The sequence below is a fragment of the Akebia trifoliata genome, chromosome 11 (assembly GCF_017979445.1).
Source record: "Akebia trifoliata isolate Shusen 1 chromosome 11, ASM1797944v1, whole genome shotgun sequence".
Taxonomy (NCBI): Eukaryota; Viridiplantae; Streptophyta; class Magnoliopsida; order Ranunculales; family Lardizabalaceae; genus Akebia; species Akebia trifoliata.
In genome coordinates, this window is record NC_141385.1 from 11,985,731 (window position 1) to 12,002,098 (window position 16,368).

At 34.9% G+C, this 16,368-nt stretch overlaps 1 protein-coding gene across 3 annotated transcripts; it reads left to right on the forward strand.

Moving 5' to 3' along the window:
* The first annotated feature begins 510 nt into the window (after window positions 1-510).
* Window positions 511-15,726, forward strand: LOC147390948 (histone-lysine N-methyltransferase ATX4-like). Of its 3 annotated transcripts, XM_086458002.1 has the most exons (23): window positions 518-1,912; window positions 2,025-2,080; window positions 2,177-2,393; window positions 3,691-3,816; window positions 3,933-4,001; window positions 4,094-4,162; window positions 4,291-4,382; window positions 4,526-4,618; window positions 6,094-6,229; window positions 7,505-7,610; window positions 7,737-7,836; window positions 7,928-8,052; window positions 8,452-8,597; window positions 9,214-9,318; window positions 9,998-10,062; window positions 10,663-10,870; window positions 11,758-11,844; window positions 11,956-12,012; window positions 12,110-12,199; window positions 13,348-13,434; window positions 14,355-14,429; window positions 14,906-15,006; window positions 15,299-15,726. In XM_086458002.1, exons 1-23 carry the CDS (start codon window positions 1,016-1,018, stop codon window positions 15,387-15,389), a joined length of 3,198 nt encoding a protein of 1,065 aa, XP_086314128.1. In that variant the 5' UTR covers window positions 518-1,015; the 3' UTR covers window positions 15,390-15,726. The 3 variants fall into 3 exon arrangements, 1 of the variants encoding a protein (XP_086314128.1); XR_015182664.1 differs by lacking the exons at window positions 14,355-14,429; window positions 14,906-15,006; window positions 15,299-15,726 and having other exon boundaries at window positions 511-1,912; window positions 4,100-4,162; window positions 11,956-12,199; XR_015182665.1 differs by lacking the exons at window positions 14,355-14,429; window positions 14,906-15,006; window positions 15,299-15,726 and having other exon boundaries at window positions 515-1,912; window positions 3,703-3,816; window positions 11,956-12,199.
* Window positions 15,727-16,368: the final 642 nt, after the last annotated feature.

The following is a 16,368-nucleotide window of genomic DNA, read 5'->3' on the forward strand; positions in this document are numbered from 1 at the left end:
TTAAAAAAAAAAATTAGTTACATACCGCTTGAATTCCAGTGTTTTCTATTGGATTAATAAAATATGCTCAAATGTCATTTTCTTCAATCTACAACTGAAAGCCTCAAAAACCTTGATAATTTAAAATAATCTACTAAGAATACAAAGATATGGTATTTGGGAACAAAATAAGGATTTTTGGCTTAGATGGTGAATAAAAGTCAATGGTTTTCAATAATCCGCAAGAGAAGAACAAAGTCAAGGGACATGTCATCAATTTGTGTATAAATTCATCAATAGATGGGACAAAATATACTACCACGTGGCAGTTAAGGAAGTGACATGGAGGTAGTTTTTAGCCCCTTTTGTTCCATCAGACTTGGAGTACCTAACACATCTCCCTCGCTTTTTTCCTCTCTTTTTCGTTTTGGATTACGAATTTGGAGCCAAAAACGATCCCCAATAAATTATTCGACCGCGAAATTTATATAGTTTTAGTTTTTATTATTAAAGACAATTAAATATGAATAATAAATAAATAAATAAAAATCCTTATTTTTTTTTGTTTTCGAGTTTCGACTTTCAGAGTCCGAGAAGAAGTTGGAGTTCCTAATAATCCTTGAGCCATATCTTTAAATTCGTTTTCTCCCTCAAACCCTGAAAGATTTTCTCGTCAAATTCGTCTCTGATTCTCGTTAATCTCTTGTTTAGAAGGTTGAATTTTCTTTTATCAATCTTCTCTTTCGTTCGCAGGAGGAACAATTTCTGGGTCTGTATTTCGAATTTCGTTGATCTTCAATTCATTCTTCGAATTTAGGGTTTCGTAGAGAAATTAGGGTTTCGTTTATTGCTGAAGAGAGGGTTTATGTATTTGATAGTAGAAAAGGTGGTTATTGGTTGGAAAACAAAACGAAAGAGTTGGATTTTGTTGGGGTTTAACTTTTGATTCGATTTTGATCGAAATTGGGGATTATCGTGGTGGAATTAAAGTGGTGTTTTTAATCGGAATTGAGAGAGGAAATTTTGTTTTGGGGAGATGATGGTTTTCAAAAGGAAATTGAAATCGAAAATACCGAATTTCAAGCGCAGTGAAGATGAAGATTTTGGTTTCGTAGAGGATGAGAATTCGGGAAAGAAACAAAAGTTGAATGGCTGTTACCAGCTCGGTCTGCCTGGCCAGTTTGCGGTGGGCAGAATTGCTTTTAATGGTAATTGTGGTGAGGATGTCAGCAGTATCGCAGCTTCATCATGCACTGAAATCTCTTACTGCCCAGGTGAGGTGGAATCGAAACACCGAGATGGTCGAAAAGGGAAAAATCATGCCGAGGATGTTACTCGCCCACCACTTGTGAGAACTTCTCGAGGACGAATGCAGGTACTCCCAAGTCGTTTCAATGATTCAGTTATTGATTCATGGAAGAAAGAAAAATCAAATTCAAGTTCCGTAGAAGTATGCACTATCGATGGGGACACTGCGCTTACTAAGAAAGAGAATTTCAGTTGTAAAACGCTCAAATTTTACACTCGAAAATTTAGCGATAAAAGCCCTCAATTCTATCCATTAATGGAAGAAGAAAATGACATTGGAAAGTATTCTAGTTCACATAGTTCTCTTACATCCTTTCATGAGCCCACGATGGAATCCGAGAAGTCTCTGCCCTCTGTAGTATTTGATGAATCTCATAGGACACTTGATTTGATGGGAATAGATAGACCATTGAAGGAGAATGCTGAGAGAAGAAAGGGTTTTTATAGGCCGGAGGATTTTGTTTTGGGTGATATAATTTGGGCTAAATCAGGGAAGAGATTTCCTGCCTGGCCAGCTATCGTCATTGATCCGATGTCACAAGCTCCTGATACGGTTCTGAATTCTTGTGTTGCTGGAGCGATTTGTGTCATGTTCTTTGGATATTCTAGAAATGGAAAACAAAGGGTAAAGCACTCTTCAATCTTCATCTCTCTCAAGTATTATGTTTTATGTTTTTGCAATTATGGGTTTGCTTTGTTCTTTTCTTATAAAAATTTATACATTTAATACTGTACAGGACTATGCTTGGGTGAAACATGGAATGATTTTTCCTTTCATAGATTATGTGGACAGGTGTGTACTTATAAATTTTTATTTACCCTGTTTATTAAATTGTCAGTAAAACAAAACAGCAATTTTTTCAGTTTGGAATTTTTTTTGTTCATTCAGATTTCAGGGACAGACCCAGTTGTACAGAAGCAAGCCCATTGATTTTCGGATGGCTATAGAGGAGGCATTTTTAGCAGAAAATGGCTTTGTGAACATGTCGATGGTGGAGATGAACATGGTTGCTGGGCAGCCATCTTATCATCAATCTATTATTCCCAGAGGGATCCAAGAGGCTACTGATTCAAATCAGGATCAAGAATGTCAATCTCAGAATCAAGTAAGTTGCATTAAAATGCAGTCTTCCTCTTTCCTCCAAAATTTTTGTGTTAAAATTTTACTATGATGATTACCATATATATATATATAGTATTTTTGTTGACAGGGTTGAGCATTGACTGTCTTAAGAAGTTAATTGGGAAAATGTTAGTTTTTTAGCTTATTATGTCTTTCTTATGAATAATTATGTTTTTGGTGGGTGTGTACTGTATAGTATATATATTGGTTTCATGTAATTTGTAGCAGTTTTTAGTTTTGATTGAGATGTGTGAGTGCCAATAAAAAACTGATGATTGATTAATTGCGGTTATAAAATTAGTAAAATCCATATCCATAATTTTCACATTATGTATTCATCACTTACTATCTTCTAATCCCTAAAAAATAGGGCGCCTGACTAGAAGGAAATAGCTTTGTTTTGGAAGTATGGTTAGAGATCCTATTTGATTGAACCATTTTGAGAAATAAAATTTGATAGAGTGATGGTGAGTGACCTAAGATTAACTGTAGATAATACATTGAACAAGGATTCATATATTTAGATAAAGCAACCAGTTTAGCTTATAATTTCCAAATTGTTGAGTTTGTAGCTTAGAGCAAGATATCTAGATTCTTATACAAAACTTTAGTATTTCCATTTTGGTTGTCCAAAGAGCTTTTGAATGTCCTTCATTAAGTTATTATTTTAATTATTTATATAATATTCTTTTTATTCTTTTTATTTTCCATTTTACCGTCCTGAAAGTACTATAGAAAGCCATACATTTATGTCTTATTCAGAGGTAAATTTTTTCTCCTGTTACGTTCAACAATGGGATGAAGATTAAATTGTTCCAAACTATGTCTTTTGGTCAAGTGTTTCACAACCTCTTCATCACCGAACTTGAAAACTGGCTGATAATTCTATCAGCACCTCTTTTTGTATCTTTTAGTAGGTTTGTCTTGACATCTATGTAGCACATATCCCGACACCAATGGTGTGTAAGTTCAGGGTGTCAATTTTGGGAGCTACTCATAAAACCATTAGAGGGACTAATAATATCATTATCCCGAGAAATCTATTGTTTTTCTTTTTGGGTGTTGGAAATCCATTAGATCATAACTGCTCGGAGTTCTTATATATATGATAAATGTGCAATGCAGGTTATAGAAGTATTGGCAGGTCATAGAGAAACATGAGCATTTTTTGTGATATTTGTAACTTTACAATTCATCTAAACTATAAATGCAGTTGATTCGGAACATAAAATTATGTTTGATGAAGTTTATAAGTTCACTATTTTAGCTTCTCTGAACAGATCATATTTCAGGATAAAGATACAAGACCTTGTGATGGCTGTGGCTTGAGCTTACCATTTAAAACTACAAAGAAAGAGAGGGGTTCGACTCCTAATTGCCAGATTTTATGTAAACATTGTGCTAGGGTATGTATGACATGCCTTATGTTGATTTATTTGTTATGTGTTGACAAGATCATTTAAGTTCTACATGTGCCATGATGTCTATTGACTTTGGTTGCATTAATCGACCATTACTACAGTTACTGAAATCGAAACAATATTGTGGCATATGCAAGAAGATTTGGCACCATTCAGATGGTGGGAGTTGGGTGAGAGAATTTATGATCTGAATTAATTTTCTCTTTTCCTAGCCAGAACAACTAAATTACTGATTGAGTTTGTTTGTTTTTTCTGATTTTAGGTACAGTGTGATGGATGTAAAGTTTGGGTTCATGCAGAGTGCGACAAAATTTCCAGCAACATTTTCAAGGTTTGCTCTTTTTTAGCACTGATTCAATAACGTGCCTATCATACCATGCCATGCTCATGCTCTCTTTTACAAGTTTTCCCTTTGAGTTTGAAAGCAAGTTAACTAACTTGAATATTTATGTGTCGCAGAATCTTGAAGATACAGATTATTACTGCCCCGATTGCAAGGAGAAGTTTAGTTTTGAGTTATCGGATACAGAAAAACAGCAGCCAAAAATTATGTGAGTCCATGTGGTTCTACTCACCTTTATTTTTCTCTTTGGCCAACGAATGCATATGCATAATTCCGTGCTGTGTGACGGATGTTTCCTATTTCTCTATGTAATGATGCCTACAATTATTTATTTATTTTCTTCTGAAACAGGTCTAACAATAACACCGAGCTATTCTTGCCACCAGACAGCATAGATGTTGTGTGCATGGGTATGGAGGGGACTTATTTTCCAAGTCTTCATGTGTAAGCATTGAATACTTCACTACATTGCTTGTGTTAGTGATAGCAAAAGAGTTGATATGGTTGTTTTATTCTATTTTTTTAATTCCCTTTTCCTGTCCTTTCTGGTACCAAGAGCCTCATACGATCATTTGAAAGTATCACCATTTTTTTATCTTTTGATAAATATCAGTCACAAATGTTAGTTGTCACCCATAACGATATGGTTCATGAAAATTTTATTAGTTATTATTTACCCAATTCTAGTCATTTTCAGAAGATAAGTTGTTCTTCTTTGGGTCTTAAACATGAAAAAATACAAGTACGAATAATCTTCACATCCATAGCTATTGTGGAGATCTGTAAAAGCTCATATCTCCTAAAATAATGATCGACTAAAAGGTTACTCATAGTCATAAGTTGAATATATCCACTGTCGATTCATTTTTTTTTTTTTTGACAAATGAAAACAGTTTATTGAAAGGAGGACGACATGACCTCCAAGAAGGTTATACCGAAGGATTAATCACTCCCATTACACATCAAACCCCCTCTAAAAATGATCCTTAAAAGAGACGCATCTGAACTACAGTTAACCTTTTTGTATTGCACTACTAAATATGTAGTGAAGATGGAAGAAGGTTCATTGATGCACATGGAAATTCGAGACCATCACCCTGATCGTGTATGGCTCATTTGTTTATTATTGTTGGCTCATATGGAATGTTATCAGAAGGGTATATGAATTATGTTTTGTAGAAGAAAGCTTGTGCTAGGGTTTCGATATTGGCTCTTAAATTAGACTAACCAAAAATTCATCTCTTGCCTTGTGATTTAATCAGCTGGAAGAATAAATTACTGCGGTAGAAAATAAGCTCTTCAGGAAATTGATTCCTACAATATGTTAATAGGTTTTTTCGTATATAAAGGGACACTAATAGGGCTGCTGATATGTTTTTTTTTTAATTTTTTATCATGAAGAAATGTCTAAAATTCTTGCCAATGCTTGTAAATATTGTTATCATCAATAAATCTGGTAGGGGTCTTGCCTAACCCTGGTTTACCTTTTAAAAAAGAAAGAAGAAGGTATTTTGTATCATAGTTGGTGAAACCTGACATGAACAGATATTCTTTGTGTTGCATACTTAGGTATTAATTTTTTTATGGTGACAATAGTTTGAACAAGTTAACTCATGCAAATGTCTGTGTTATTTTGACTTGGCTATATCCAAATATAAAGCTCAAGACTCAAAAAGTTTTCGATGACATGACTTTGTCTTGGTTGTCTCCCTTCCCCTTTTCTCTTTTATGCTTACAGTTTTTTTATTCAAATAAAACAGGAGAATTATACTTCTTTGAGTATATTTGATTTGCTATAGCCATATAGCCAGTCTTAGTTGATTCATAAGTATGCTTGATTTGCAAAATTTATTGAAGTCTTCTGCATTTTGACTCTGTGGGAGGATTTCCTTGTTCATTTAAATTGGTTTCTGTTTCAGAGTCTTGTGTAAATGTGGCTCATGTGGACCAGAGGAGCGGTCGCTTAGTAGTTGGGAGCGACATACAGGTTCTAAAAAGAAAAATTGGAAGTTAAGTGTCAAAGTGAAAGGTTCAATGCTACCACTGGAACAATGGGTTTGTACTCGGAGTCAATCTTTTCGCATCAAGCATCTTTACTAGATTGTCTTGTCTTAATTATGCATTTCTGCCTGTTCAAATAACTTTGTTGTTTTTGTATCGAGCAACTTTGCTTGAAGTGGAAACAAATGAGCATAACAGGAACATATTTTTCTTCCACATCTTTTGAATCCTAAATTTCATTGAAATTCATGTAATATATTTGGCAATAGTCCATAATCTTCTATCTATCTAAAAAAACCCTGTAATCTTCTTATATTATTTTGGGATTTCCGGTATAGTTTTTATATATTGTTTTCAAATCATTATTGTGGATTTAAAATCATTGCTTCTGGTCAAGGGCTTCAAGAATTTTGTACCCTAGTTTTTTTTCAAATGGAATGCTAAATTGCTGATTTTGTCCTATTTACCTTGTTTTTAATGGAGACTGTGATACCTTTCATTTTGCTTCAAGCAATCAACATGTGAATGAGACTAACGGAATTTAATTGAATTCACCTTCTTTGTGTAAGCTCATTTCTGCCTGCTTTTGTTGTCATTGGGTTCCATACTTAAAAATGGTTTAATAGAGTTCCTTTTGTGGATATTATGAACATTACACACAGGGTTTTTGGGTTGAAGTACTGATTAAAGCCCTTTTTTTGGTTCTAGCTAATGAGCTTTACACCCTTATTGACTCTTTAATTTTTGGGGCTGCTTGGATGTTCTACTTTTCTCAAAAAAATATTACTTGTCAGGAAAAAAGAAGAATCAGTTTGTCGAAAGGGCTAAATTATACAGAAAGAAAGAAAACTGCCAAATCTTTCCCAATGTTTCAGTTTACAACATTTAAATTAAAATATCAGTCACGTCCCTTCTCCATCACTACTTTGTAATTATATCTCATTTATTCATCAAGCTTTCCAAATTTCTTTCCCATCCTTTGATTCTGCTTAATCAAGCAATCTGGATCGGGTTGGAGCATATTCTTGCTTCTCTGGCTGCAGATTCGGTTCCTGGATGGATCTACTATCTTCCTTCTGAACACCTGAATATTTTGTTCTGACTCAGGGCTTGTATAGAACATATTGGCTAGCAGTGCATCTATTGACTTCTAATTTTTGAAACCTTTTTGTACAAGGCTTTGATGTGATAATATCTCATCAATTTTTCAATTGTCTTGATGATCTCAAAGTGCTGCCTTTTAGATCTATTGGAAATTCTGTTAGTATACCTTTTTAACAAAGAGACTCACTCTTGCAATGTATTTTCTTGTTTGTTAATACTTCACAGATGTTGCAAGTTTCAGAATGTTGTGAGCGCAGTCTTGTTTCTGCAAATCCTCTTAAACAACCTTGCCCGAAGTTAAGAAAACAAAAGTTACTTGATTTCTTGCATGGTAAATTTGTTCTTCCTGACAAATATTTTAATATTTGAAGATTTCTTCTGGCAGTGGAGATACCTTTAAGAAGGTGTCTCTGCATCATTGGAAAAACTGATTACATTTGTGATGCCTCTATGACAGAGAAGTACGAGCCCATTTGTGCCAAATGGACGACGGAACGATGTGCTATCTGCAGATGGGTTGAAGATTGGGACTACAATAAAATTATCATCTGCAATAGGTATTTCTGTTAGTCGTGGACCCTTTTTGCAAACCAGTTGGTCTTTAGAAGTGTATGAAATACATCATTGATTAATTGATATTTGTCTCAGATGTCAAATAGCTGTCCACCAAGAATGCTATGGAGTGAAAAATATTAAGGATCTCACATCCTGGGTTTGCAGAGCATGTGAAACACCTGATGTTCAGAGGGAATGTTGCCTTTGCCCTATAAAAGGTATGTTCTCTTGATTTTGGGGAAATTCGTGCCTCTTTCATTCTATTTATGAAGTCTTGTATGCTTCAATTTTTTTTGGATAAAAGTATCCACTGAAGGGCCTAGGAAGCAATATTTTGTGGTATGTTATGAGGCTGTTTATGATTGATTTTTGGGCTCTTTAACATTTTTGGGGTTGAGTTGATGACTCATATGGATGTTCCAACCATGGTTTACAACCACAAAAGATACTTTAGAAATTTCCTTTTCCGCCTGATAGTCATGCTAAGTTCGTGAGTATGTCTGGACTAGATTTCATTAAACTACATCAACCATTTATTTTCTCTCAAGTTAATAGTTCTACTGATTGCTATTTCAGTTGATCTTTCTTTTCACTAATTTGGTCATTTTCTTCTTTAGGGGGTGCACTGAAGCCATCCGATGTTGAGACTTTGTGGGTTCATGTCACATGTGCTTGGTTCCAGCCTGAAGTTACTTTCTCAAGTGATGAAAAAATGGAGCCTGCTGTTGGAATTTTGAGAATTCCATCAAATTCTTTTGTAAAGGTAAAAATATTTCCGGTGTTGTACCACCCCATTTGCTTTAGTAGAGACTCTATCACTAAATCTGTTACTATTCGTAAAGTTTGTGTTATTTTCTGAGTTTTAGAGAAACAATGAATATAGTTTCTGGAAAGGAATGATGTATCATGTGGGTTTAAGCTTCTCTGTGACAAATCTTCAAAGAGTATCCAATTTTTTGAAGAATGAGATTTGTGGAGCTTAAAATCACACATCTTTGCAATCCGTGTAATGTTTTTTTTTTCTTTTTTCTTTTTTCTTTTTTCAAATAAGCAGTGCATGTAGTGGTACAACACTAGAAATAATGTAGACGCAGCGTATGATTCTTTCTTTTCAAGAGATTCTATTGCCACACCAACATATGCTAATGCCAGACCAATTCATATGTAAATCACCAAAGAATTAGCACACATTTGGGGTGGTGTTAGCTAAATTTGGTGAGGCAATAAAAGTTCTCTTCTTTTCTTTTATTTCTCTGGTCTATGCATGTCTTGTTATAGTTCTACTGGCAGCTGTTGAATTGTTTGGGTTGATGTGATATGCATGTTAATCTTCAATGAATGCAATTTAATTAGGTTCTTTCTTTTCCATGGACCTTTAGGTTTGTGTGATCTGCAAGCAGATGCATGGTTCCTGCACACAGTGTTGCAAGTGTTCCACTTATTATCATGCAATGTGTGCATCGAGGGCGGGATATTGTATGGAGGTAAGTTACTAGAACAATTGTGTATTTTTGATGAACCAATGGCGTAAAACAAGTTTAATCTGGTAATTAACTGGTTCAGTGAAGAAACTTCTTGAATTTACATCAGCTTCATGAATCATGATATGTTTTATAGTGCTTATGTTTGCACTATCCGATTCATTCTCGATCATCTGATGAGATTTTTCTACAACCTCTTAGGTTGAAAAGTAACTGAGCATGAAAAGATTAAAAAAATAGTACAATTAGAAAATTCAGGGAGCGAGTCTTAAACTAAATTTCTCCCCTGATCTTTTTAAGATTTGGTTGAGGGTTTCCTCTGTGGTGTAAACTTACCTCTGAGTGGTTGAATATATCCTCCTTTAGCATAATTGTTATCATTCCTTGGAAGGTTTTTGTTTAAATGCTATGATACCAATCAAAGGTCCTTACCTTTCCAACCAATGCCAATTTTATTTTTGGGAATTCTATTTTCATGGATAAATATATACTTTATTCTGTCACACCATGTATAGCAAAGCAGTGACCTATGTTCTAGCTTATCAAATTTCACATATTTTCAGCCATTATGCAAGATATTCATGACTACATTTTCCTTCTTCTATTATGAATTACTTAGCCAGCTTTGCCGATTTGTTTGTTATTATGTGATTGCATTCTACTTGTACTTTTTGACTTGCAGTTGCACTGCCAGGTGAGAAATGGGAGACAGGTTACGAAGATGGTCTCATACTGTGCTTTACATAGGTAAGAGTTATTGATTAGGCTCAAATAAAATCCTAAACCCAAAAAATAGAAATTTAGCATAAAAAATTGAGAACTTCTATTGGCACCCCAATTTTTACTCATTTATTTTCTTTATTTTTAATTGGGGTTTAATAAGTAAAAATTGGGTATCAATAGCAGCTTTCCAAAATAATGAGATTGATTATCACTGAGTTGATTTTAATAAGATGGTTATGATCATCACCAAGTTGTTTTTTTCTAATAGGTCTCGGTAAGATGCATCGAATTTGTTAGTCCCATTACCCTTGCATCTGTGCCACGTGTTTGGCAAAGGCAGGGAGGGTGGGTTTTTTCACAGTTGTTACCTCCTTTATAGAGGCATTGTTTTTCAAAAATTTACTCTCGTGGCTTCACTTAAAACATTTTAATGCAACAAATGCAAACACACTTGGAGAACATTTGGTTTTTAAACCGTATGTGGACATTCATGCCTTTGTGCGCACCCATAAAAAATTGTATCTTTGCCTGCGTACAAAATAAGAAATTTTTTCTACAATTGCATCAAGCTTGGTTGGACGTAATAAGGCTGCGTTTTTTGTCTGTCATTATATTTCTTTGCAGGGCCCCAAACCCTGATAATGTTTTAGTTCTACAGACCCCTTCACGGGTGTTCTCTACCAAAAGACTGCTCCAGAATGAGAAGCCAATTGGTTCACGACTAATTTCATGTAGCAGAACTGTATTTTCAGAAGAATCAACCTTGGAACACGATCAGTTTGATCCATTATCTTCTGCAAGGTGCCAGATCTTTAAAAGATCAAAAAACAAGGTACACTTCATGCAAACCTCATGCATGTTTTTTAAAAGACAGTTTACTTTTACCGTAGTATTATGTTCTAAAAATAAATTTAAGTTTGCTAGGTTATTGGTTGGAGAGGAATCAACACCTTCTCAGGGAAAGATGCAAGGATGATCTACCTACATGTAGTGATTATTAAATTCTCATTTTTGAGTTGTGTAAAAATTTATTTGTGCCAAAAGAAGATCTACCTACATGAGGAGTGACCGTTCTATTTGGTTGGTCATCTCAATGACCTTCTTCAATGAAATTTTACTTACATATATAAGAAAAAAAGTACAAACAAGGTGGTCGAAAAGACCAACAGATGAGGAGGAAAAATGAAACTAAATAAATTAAAAAAAAACCGGCAAAACAACAATCTTAGTAAAACAAAAGCTCCCATCTCAAAATGAAATACTCAAAAACGATCCATGGATTTCCCTATGGACCTTGGACCACAGGGATAACGTCATGCACCACAATCTCCTTCCCATCAAAGATACTCCTGTTTCTCTCTTTCCATAGGTCCTAACAAACTGCAAACAGAATTCTACTTCCAGAAGAAAATAAAAAAACTTGGGCAATACCAACTCTGGAATAGGGAGATATATAATTTGGATCAGTCCAATGATTGCCAAAAGGTCTGAAGAGGTTGAGATTCATATTTGTTACTTCTTAAGAAACACATCTGTTGTTTTCTTTCCCATGTTTTCCTTTGTTCATCCTTGAAACTATCACTGCTACTTCATAAAGGTTGAATTCTGCCAAACAAAACAAAGGGCTGAATTCTTCAGTTATTATTTTGACTTACTTTTTCTCAGCAGTATTATAATTGAGCCCTTATCTTTTCTCATTTTCTTTTTTCTGCTTGCTAGAGGACAGGAGAAGAGGCAATAGCCCATCGATTAATGGGTCCTTGCCATCATTCTTTAGACATGATAGAAAGCCTGAACACTCTTAGGGTAATTTTCTTGTATTTATACATTACACAGCGTCTTGTTCTTTTATCAATTTACGATTGGATAATGAGATGAATTAGTTTTGAAGATACGTGCTTGGTTTTCTTTCAACAGGAAGAAGAGAATCCTAAATCTTTTTCTACATTCAGGGAACGTCTTTACCACTTACAGGCAAACTATCAATCCTTTGTGTTTTTTTTGTTGCTCTTCCCTGACTCATATTTTATACCTCCTTTTCTCATCTTTATTGTTGTTTATTTGGGTCCAGAGAACTGAAAAACATAGGGTTTGCTTTGGTAGATCTGGAATCCATGGATGGGGCCTATTTGCACGTCAAAGCATTCAGGAAGGAGAAATGGTAATCATTCAGACGATAATGATGTTCCTCAGAGACTAATTTATTTATTGTTTTGTTTTGATTTGATTCCTAGGTTAAATTACATATTTGTGGAAGAAAACTTTCATAGACTTCATGAGATATCGATTAGGGTTTTTTATACAGATGATAATCATCATCATTGTCATTGTCCCCACAAAGCCTTAAAATTTGGGGTTGGCTGAACAGATCCTGTTCATTCAATTCTTTCAGAAAGAGGAAGTCATGTGAGATCAGGACTCCCATATACAACGAATAGTATTTAGGAAATGCTTTATCAGGATATGGAAGTGAGTGGCCATTTTTTCCACACACTACAAGGAAAGGTGAATATAGGTGTTTTTTGGTTATTTTTACAACAAGGCTGAAGAGATTTTCCCGAGATTCTTTTTTGCCTCCTGCTCAGATTCTTCGTCGATGGCTGAACTGCCCTTGCATTTAAAGTCTTCTTGGCAATAAATGGTGGATAGTAAAGTCAAGTGGAGGTTACCAGCTTAACAGATGGGATGAGATTCTCCTACACACATCTTTGTGTTCCCTTATAGACACATGTTACATACAAATATGCCGTGCACAGAGGGTGATGCCAGATGACAAATTTTATGGGACCTTTATTTCTAGGATCCACTCATTATATAATGGAGTTCAAATAAACTTATGCAGTTGATGCCATAGGGACAAAAATCTCCGACTTTTTGAAAAAGTCATGATTAATTTGTGTCACTTTCAACCAGTGATTTAATCCCCTATTAATTTGCAAAGTTTCGAAAAAACACATTTTTTGAAAAAAAAAATCATTATCTAAGCAAATTTATGGTGAAGTTTAAGGTTGAACAATATTATGGTTTTGTAATTTTGTTAAATATATGAAATATATTAATTTTCCTGTCTTTACCCAACTTTGCCAAATTTTGCCAGTTTTTTTCCTTGCCAAATTATTACAGTTACCTTTATCATTAGATGGGAGAAAGCTTTGTGTATGATCTATTTCAAGTTAGTTTCCTTTGAGTTCTCTAGGTGGCTGGATTTCCAGAAACATACTTCATTTTCCCCAAACCTCTTTAGATTTTGGTTCCTCAGAAATAAAATTCCAACCTTAAGGAGGCACCATTTCTGTGGCTGTTTTCCAGGTTCTTGAGTATCGTGGTGAACAAGTAAGGCGAAGTGTTGCGGATTTGAGGGAGGCACGCTACCAGAAGGAAGGCAAAGACTGCTATGTGAGTATCTTCTATTTTACTATTTTCTCTATTTTTTCTACCTTCAGTATCTTAGGTGATGTTGAAGTATTCGACCAACTCAAGACTTTGGCTAGGTTTTGACTTGCCAAGTCATTAATGGTAAGACTTCTTTTATTGCCAATATACACAAACAATCACTTGACTAGGAAGTTGGTGGTGTGTGTGGGAGGTTTTTTGTCTCAATTCCCCTTGGCCAGTTTCCCTTGGTGGCAGTAGTGCTTGGGTTGAAATTCACCTATTTTTGCAAGACTTGGTTGGACTCACTTGTTACCGTTCTATCTGATACATATTATTGCCAAGGGAAACCTATGCCCCTCTTGCTTTGACAACAAAATACAGATGGCACAGCTGTACACATGCAACTATGCAAAAGGTTGGACCGATCATTTGATGGGTCTGACCTAGAGATCTCTTATGCATGATCAATTAGCTTGATCACTGATCAGAACTAACCAATCTATACAAACATAAACATTCTGATCTTTTTTCTTTCTTTTCATTTTTTTTTTCATTTTTCCGTATGACCATAAGTATGAGGAATGCTTGTGTTCTCTTGATTTTTGGGCAGAGAAAAGTGTAGGCAGGACTGTTAGAATGATTGAACTTAGTGTTTATGGGTCCCACCTCCTGCATGTGTTAATGGTGGTCTTTATGGTCCACTTACCTAGGCCTTATTTCCCCTTTACACTTGGTTGTAGCTGGTCCTAGTTAATATAATCCTGAGTATTCTCTAGGTTTATCAACTTTAAAATAGTACTTTTCACCAAAAGAAGGAAAATAAAAACAAACTCTTTTTGAGTTATAGTTGCCTTTTTGAATCGTCATTCTGAAACTACTCCCTGACAAGCAGTACAATTTTTCTTTTCTTAACACTGGTACGTATTGATCTTTTTTGGCAGCTATTTAAGATCAGCGAGGAAGTAGTGATTGATGCCACAAATAAAGGGAACATCGGACGCCTAATAAACCACTCTGTAAGTTATTATTGTAGTTAGAGCCTCTTCTTTGGCTGGAATTACGAAGGGATAATCTTTTTGCTTTAATATTTTAGTATGCTCATGATTCAAAGTTTCATTCTGTTTCGGTGAAACATTCTGGTTTCGATCAAGAGTGGAACAAACATCGACTCCGAAATATTTGGCTTTTTTGGATTGTCTTGGAATGTTTCAGTACAGACCGTCTTTTTTTTTTTTCCCTCTTAATAGAAGGAATGCATCGAAACGAGATTTAAAACCTTGATTATGCTTATTTGTAATTTATTTATATTAGCCGTTGCTATTAACTCAGGCAGTATGATGCGCTTAGTTTCCCATGTCATGCTAGAGATTTCATTTCTATCTTTTTATAGCTGTGTGCTGGAATGATTTTTCATTGCATGCATGTGATACTTTATAATTGTGTTTGCTTTTTCTAGACCATGTTTCTGACCATTTCATCCCTCTTGCTACAGTGCATGCCCAACTGCTATGCAAGAATCATGAGTGTGGGTGACGAAGAGAGCCGGATTGTACTTATTGCTAAGACAAATGTTTCTGCTGGTGATGAGCTAACGTATTACTTCTCTCTCTCTCTCTCTCTTTCTCGTGTGTTGTATGTGCATGTGTGCGCATGGGCATGCTTATGTGCGTGTGTGTGTGTGTTGTATGTGTATGTGTGCACATGGGCATGCGTATGTGTGTCTGTGCGTGCATGCATGCTTGTGTCTGCACAAGTGCATGCGTGTAACGAAACACATATATTGGTATCTGACATGGTTATGAGGTATCTAAGATGCCGACACATCGTACCATTTAGTTTTTACAACTTAATCTCATATGCTCACATTGGATTGCTTACCTGACAGGTATGATTACTTGTTTGATCCTGACGAATGTGATGAACGCAAAGTCCCCTGCCTTTGTAAAGCTCCGAGCTGCCGAAAATTCATGAATTAGGTTACAAATACAATCACAATTTTTTATCCACATGGAGCATCAACCCTCGTCTCTGCTGTGGTGCAATCTCACATTTTTATTTACCGAGTTGTATTTATTTTCCATTTGTTTGGATAAACGATTCAGGCTTAACAAAAATTCGAGATTAGGTGGCAGTTAGCCGGCGGCATTTGATGTAAAGATTTCACACATTTACTCTATTTTATTTAATTCTTTTAGCCAGTCTTCATCTGGAGTCGGATCTCAGGTTTCAAAAAGGAAAATCTGCAGATTTGTGTACTTGTATATGTGTGTCAAACTCATTAAACTAATACATAGAGGCATTGTTGTTTTGTTTTGGATATTTGTAATGCTTTTGACTTCATTATTATCACCATTAAAGCCTCATCCTAGATATTTAGGGTTTATCCACTTAATTTTGTTTAGAACCGGTAAAAAAATATATCTATAACATAATAACATACCCTTAGAACATATGGATTTTTATTTTTATTCAAGTAATAGAGAAGCCTCGTCGTCTTTTAACTCATAGAATTTTTCTAAAATCATCCTCTTTATATCTTGTTCTTTCTCAATTTTTCTCCCCCTATTTTCTCATGTTAATCCCTATTCCCTCTCATTTTTCCCTATTTTCAATCAATTGAATCCTTTCATCTCCCTCTTTTTTCATCATTGATGATGACTATTAATATAATTTCATCAAATCAGATCATGTCATCAACCAACAATGTTGCGTTAACCTGCAACATTCTTCGAAGTTCCTATTATTTTGTTGATGTGTTTTTTATGTAGGACGTCTACAATCTTAGTTATAATTTTATTAAGATTTTTATTTTTATTTTTAGTAGGATTTCTATTTCTACTTCTTGTAGGATTTCTATTTCATAGTTATGTTAGGAGTACAATTCCTTTTTAGTTTCTAATTTGTTTTTTATTATTTAGGTTATAATTAGAAGTTCTTAAAAACGTCCAATTTGAG

Coding starts and splice junctions, on each gene's coding strand:
- LOC147390948 (XM_086458002.1), top strand. CDS start 1,016: ATGATGGTTTTCAAAAGGAAATTGAAATCGAAAATACCGAATTTCAAG. Junction 10,871..11,757: donor TTAAAAGATCAAAAAACAAG/GTACACTTCATG, acceptor TCTGCTTGCTAG/AGGACAGGAGAAGAGGCAAT. Junction 12,200..13,347: donor GCATTCAGGAAGGAGAAATG/GTAATCATTCAG, acceptor GCTGTTTTCCAG/GTTCTTGAGTATCGTGGTGA.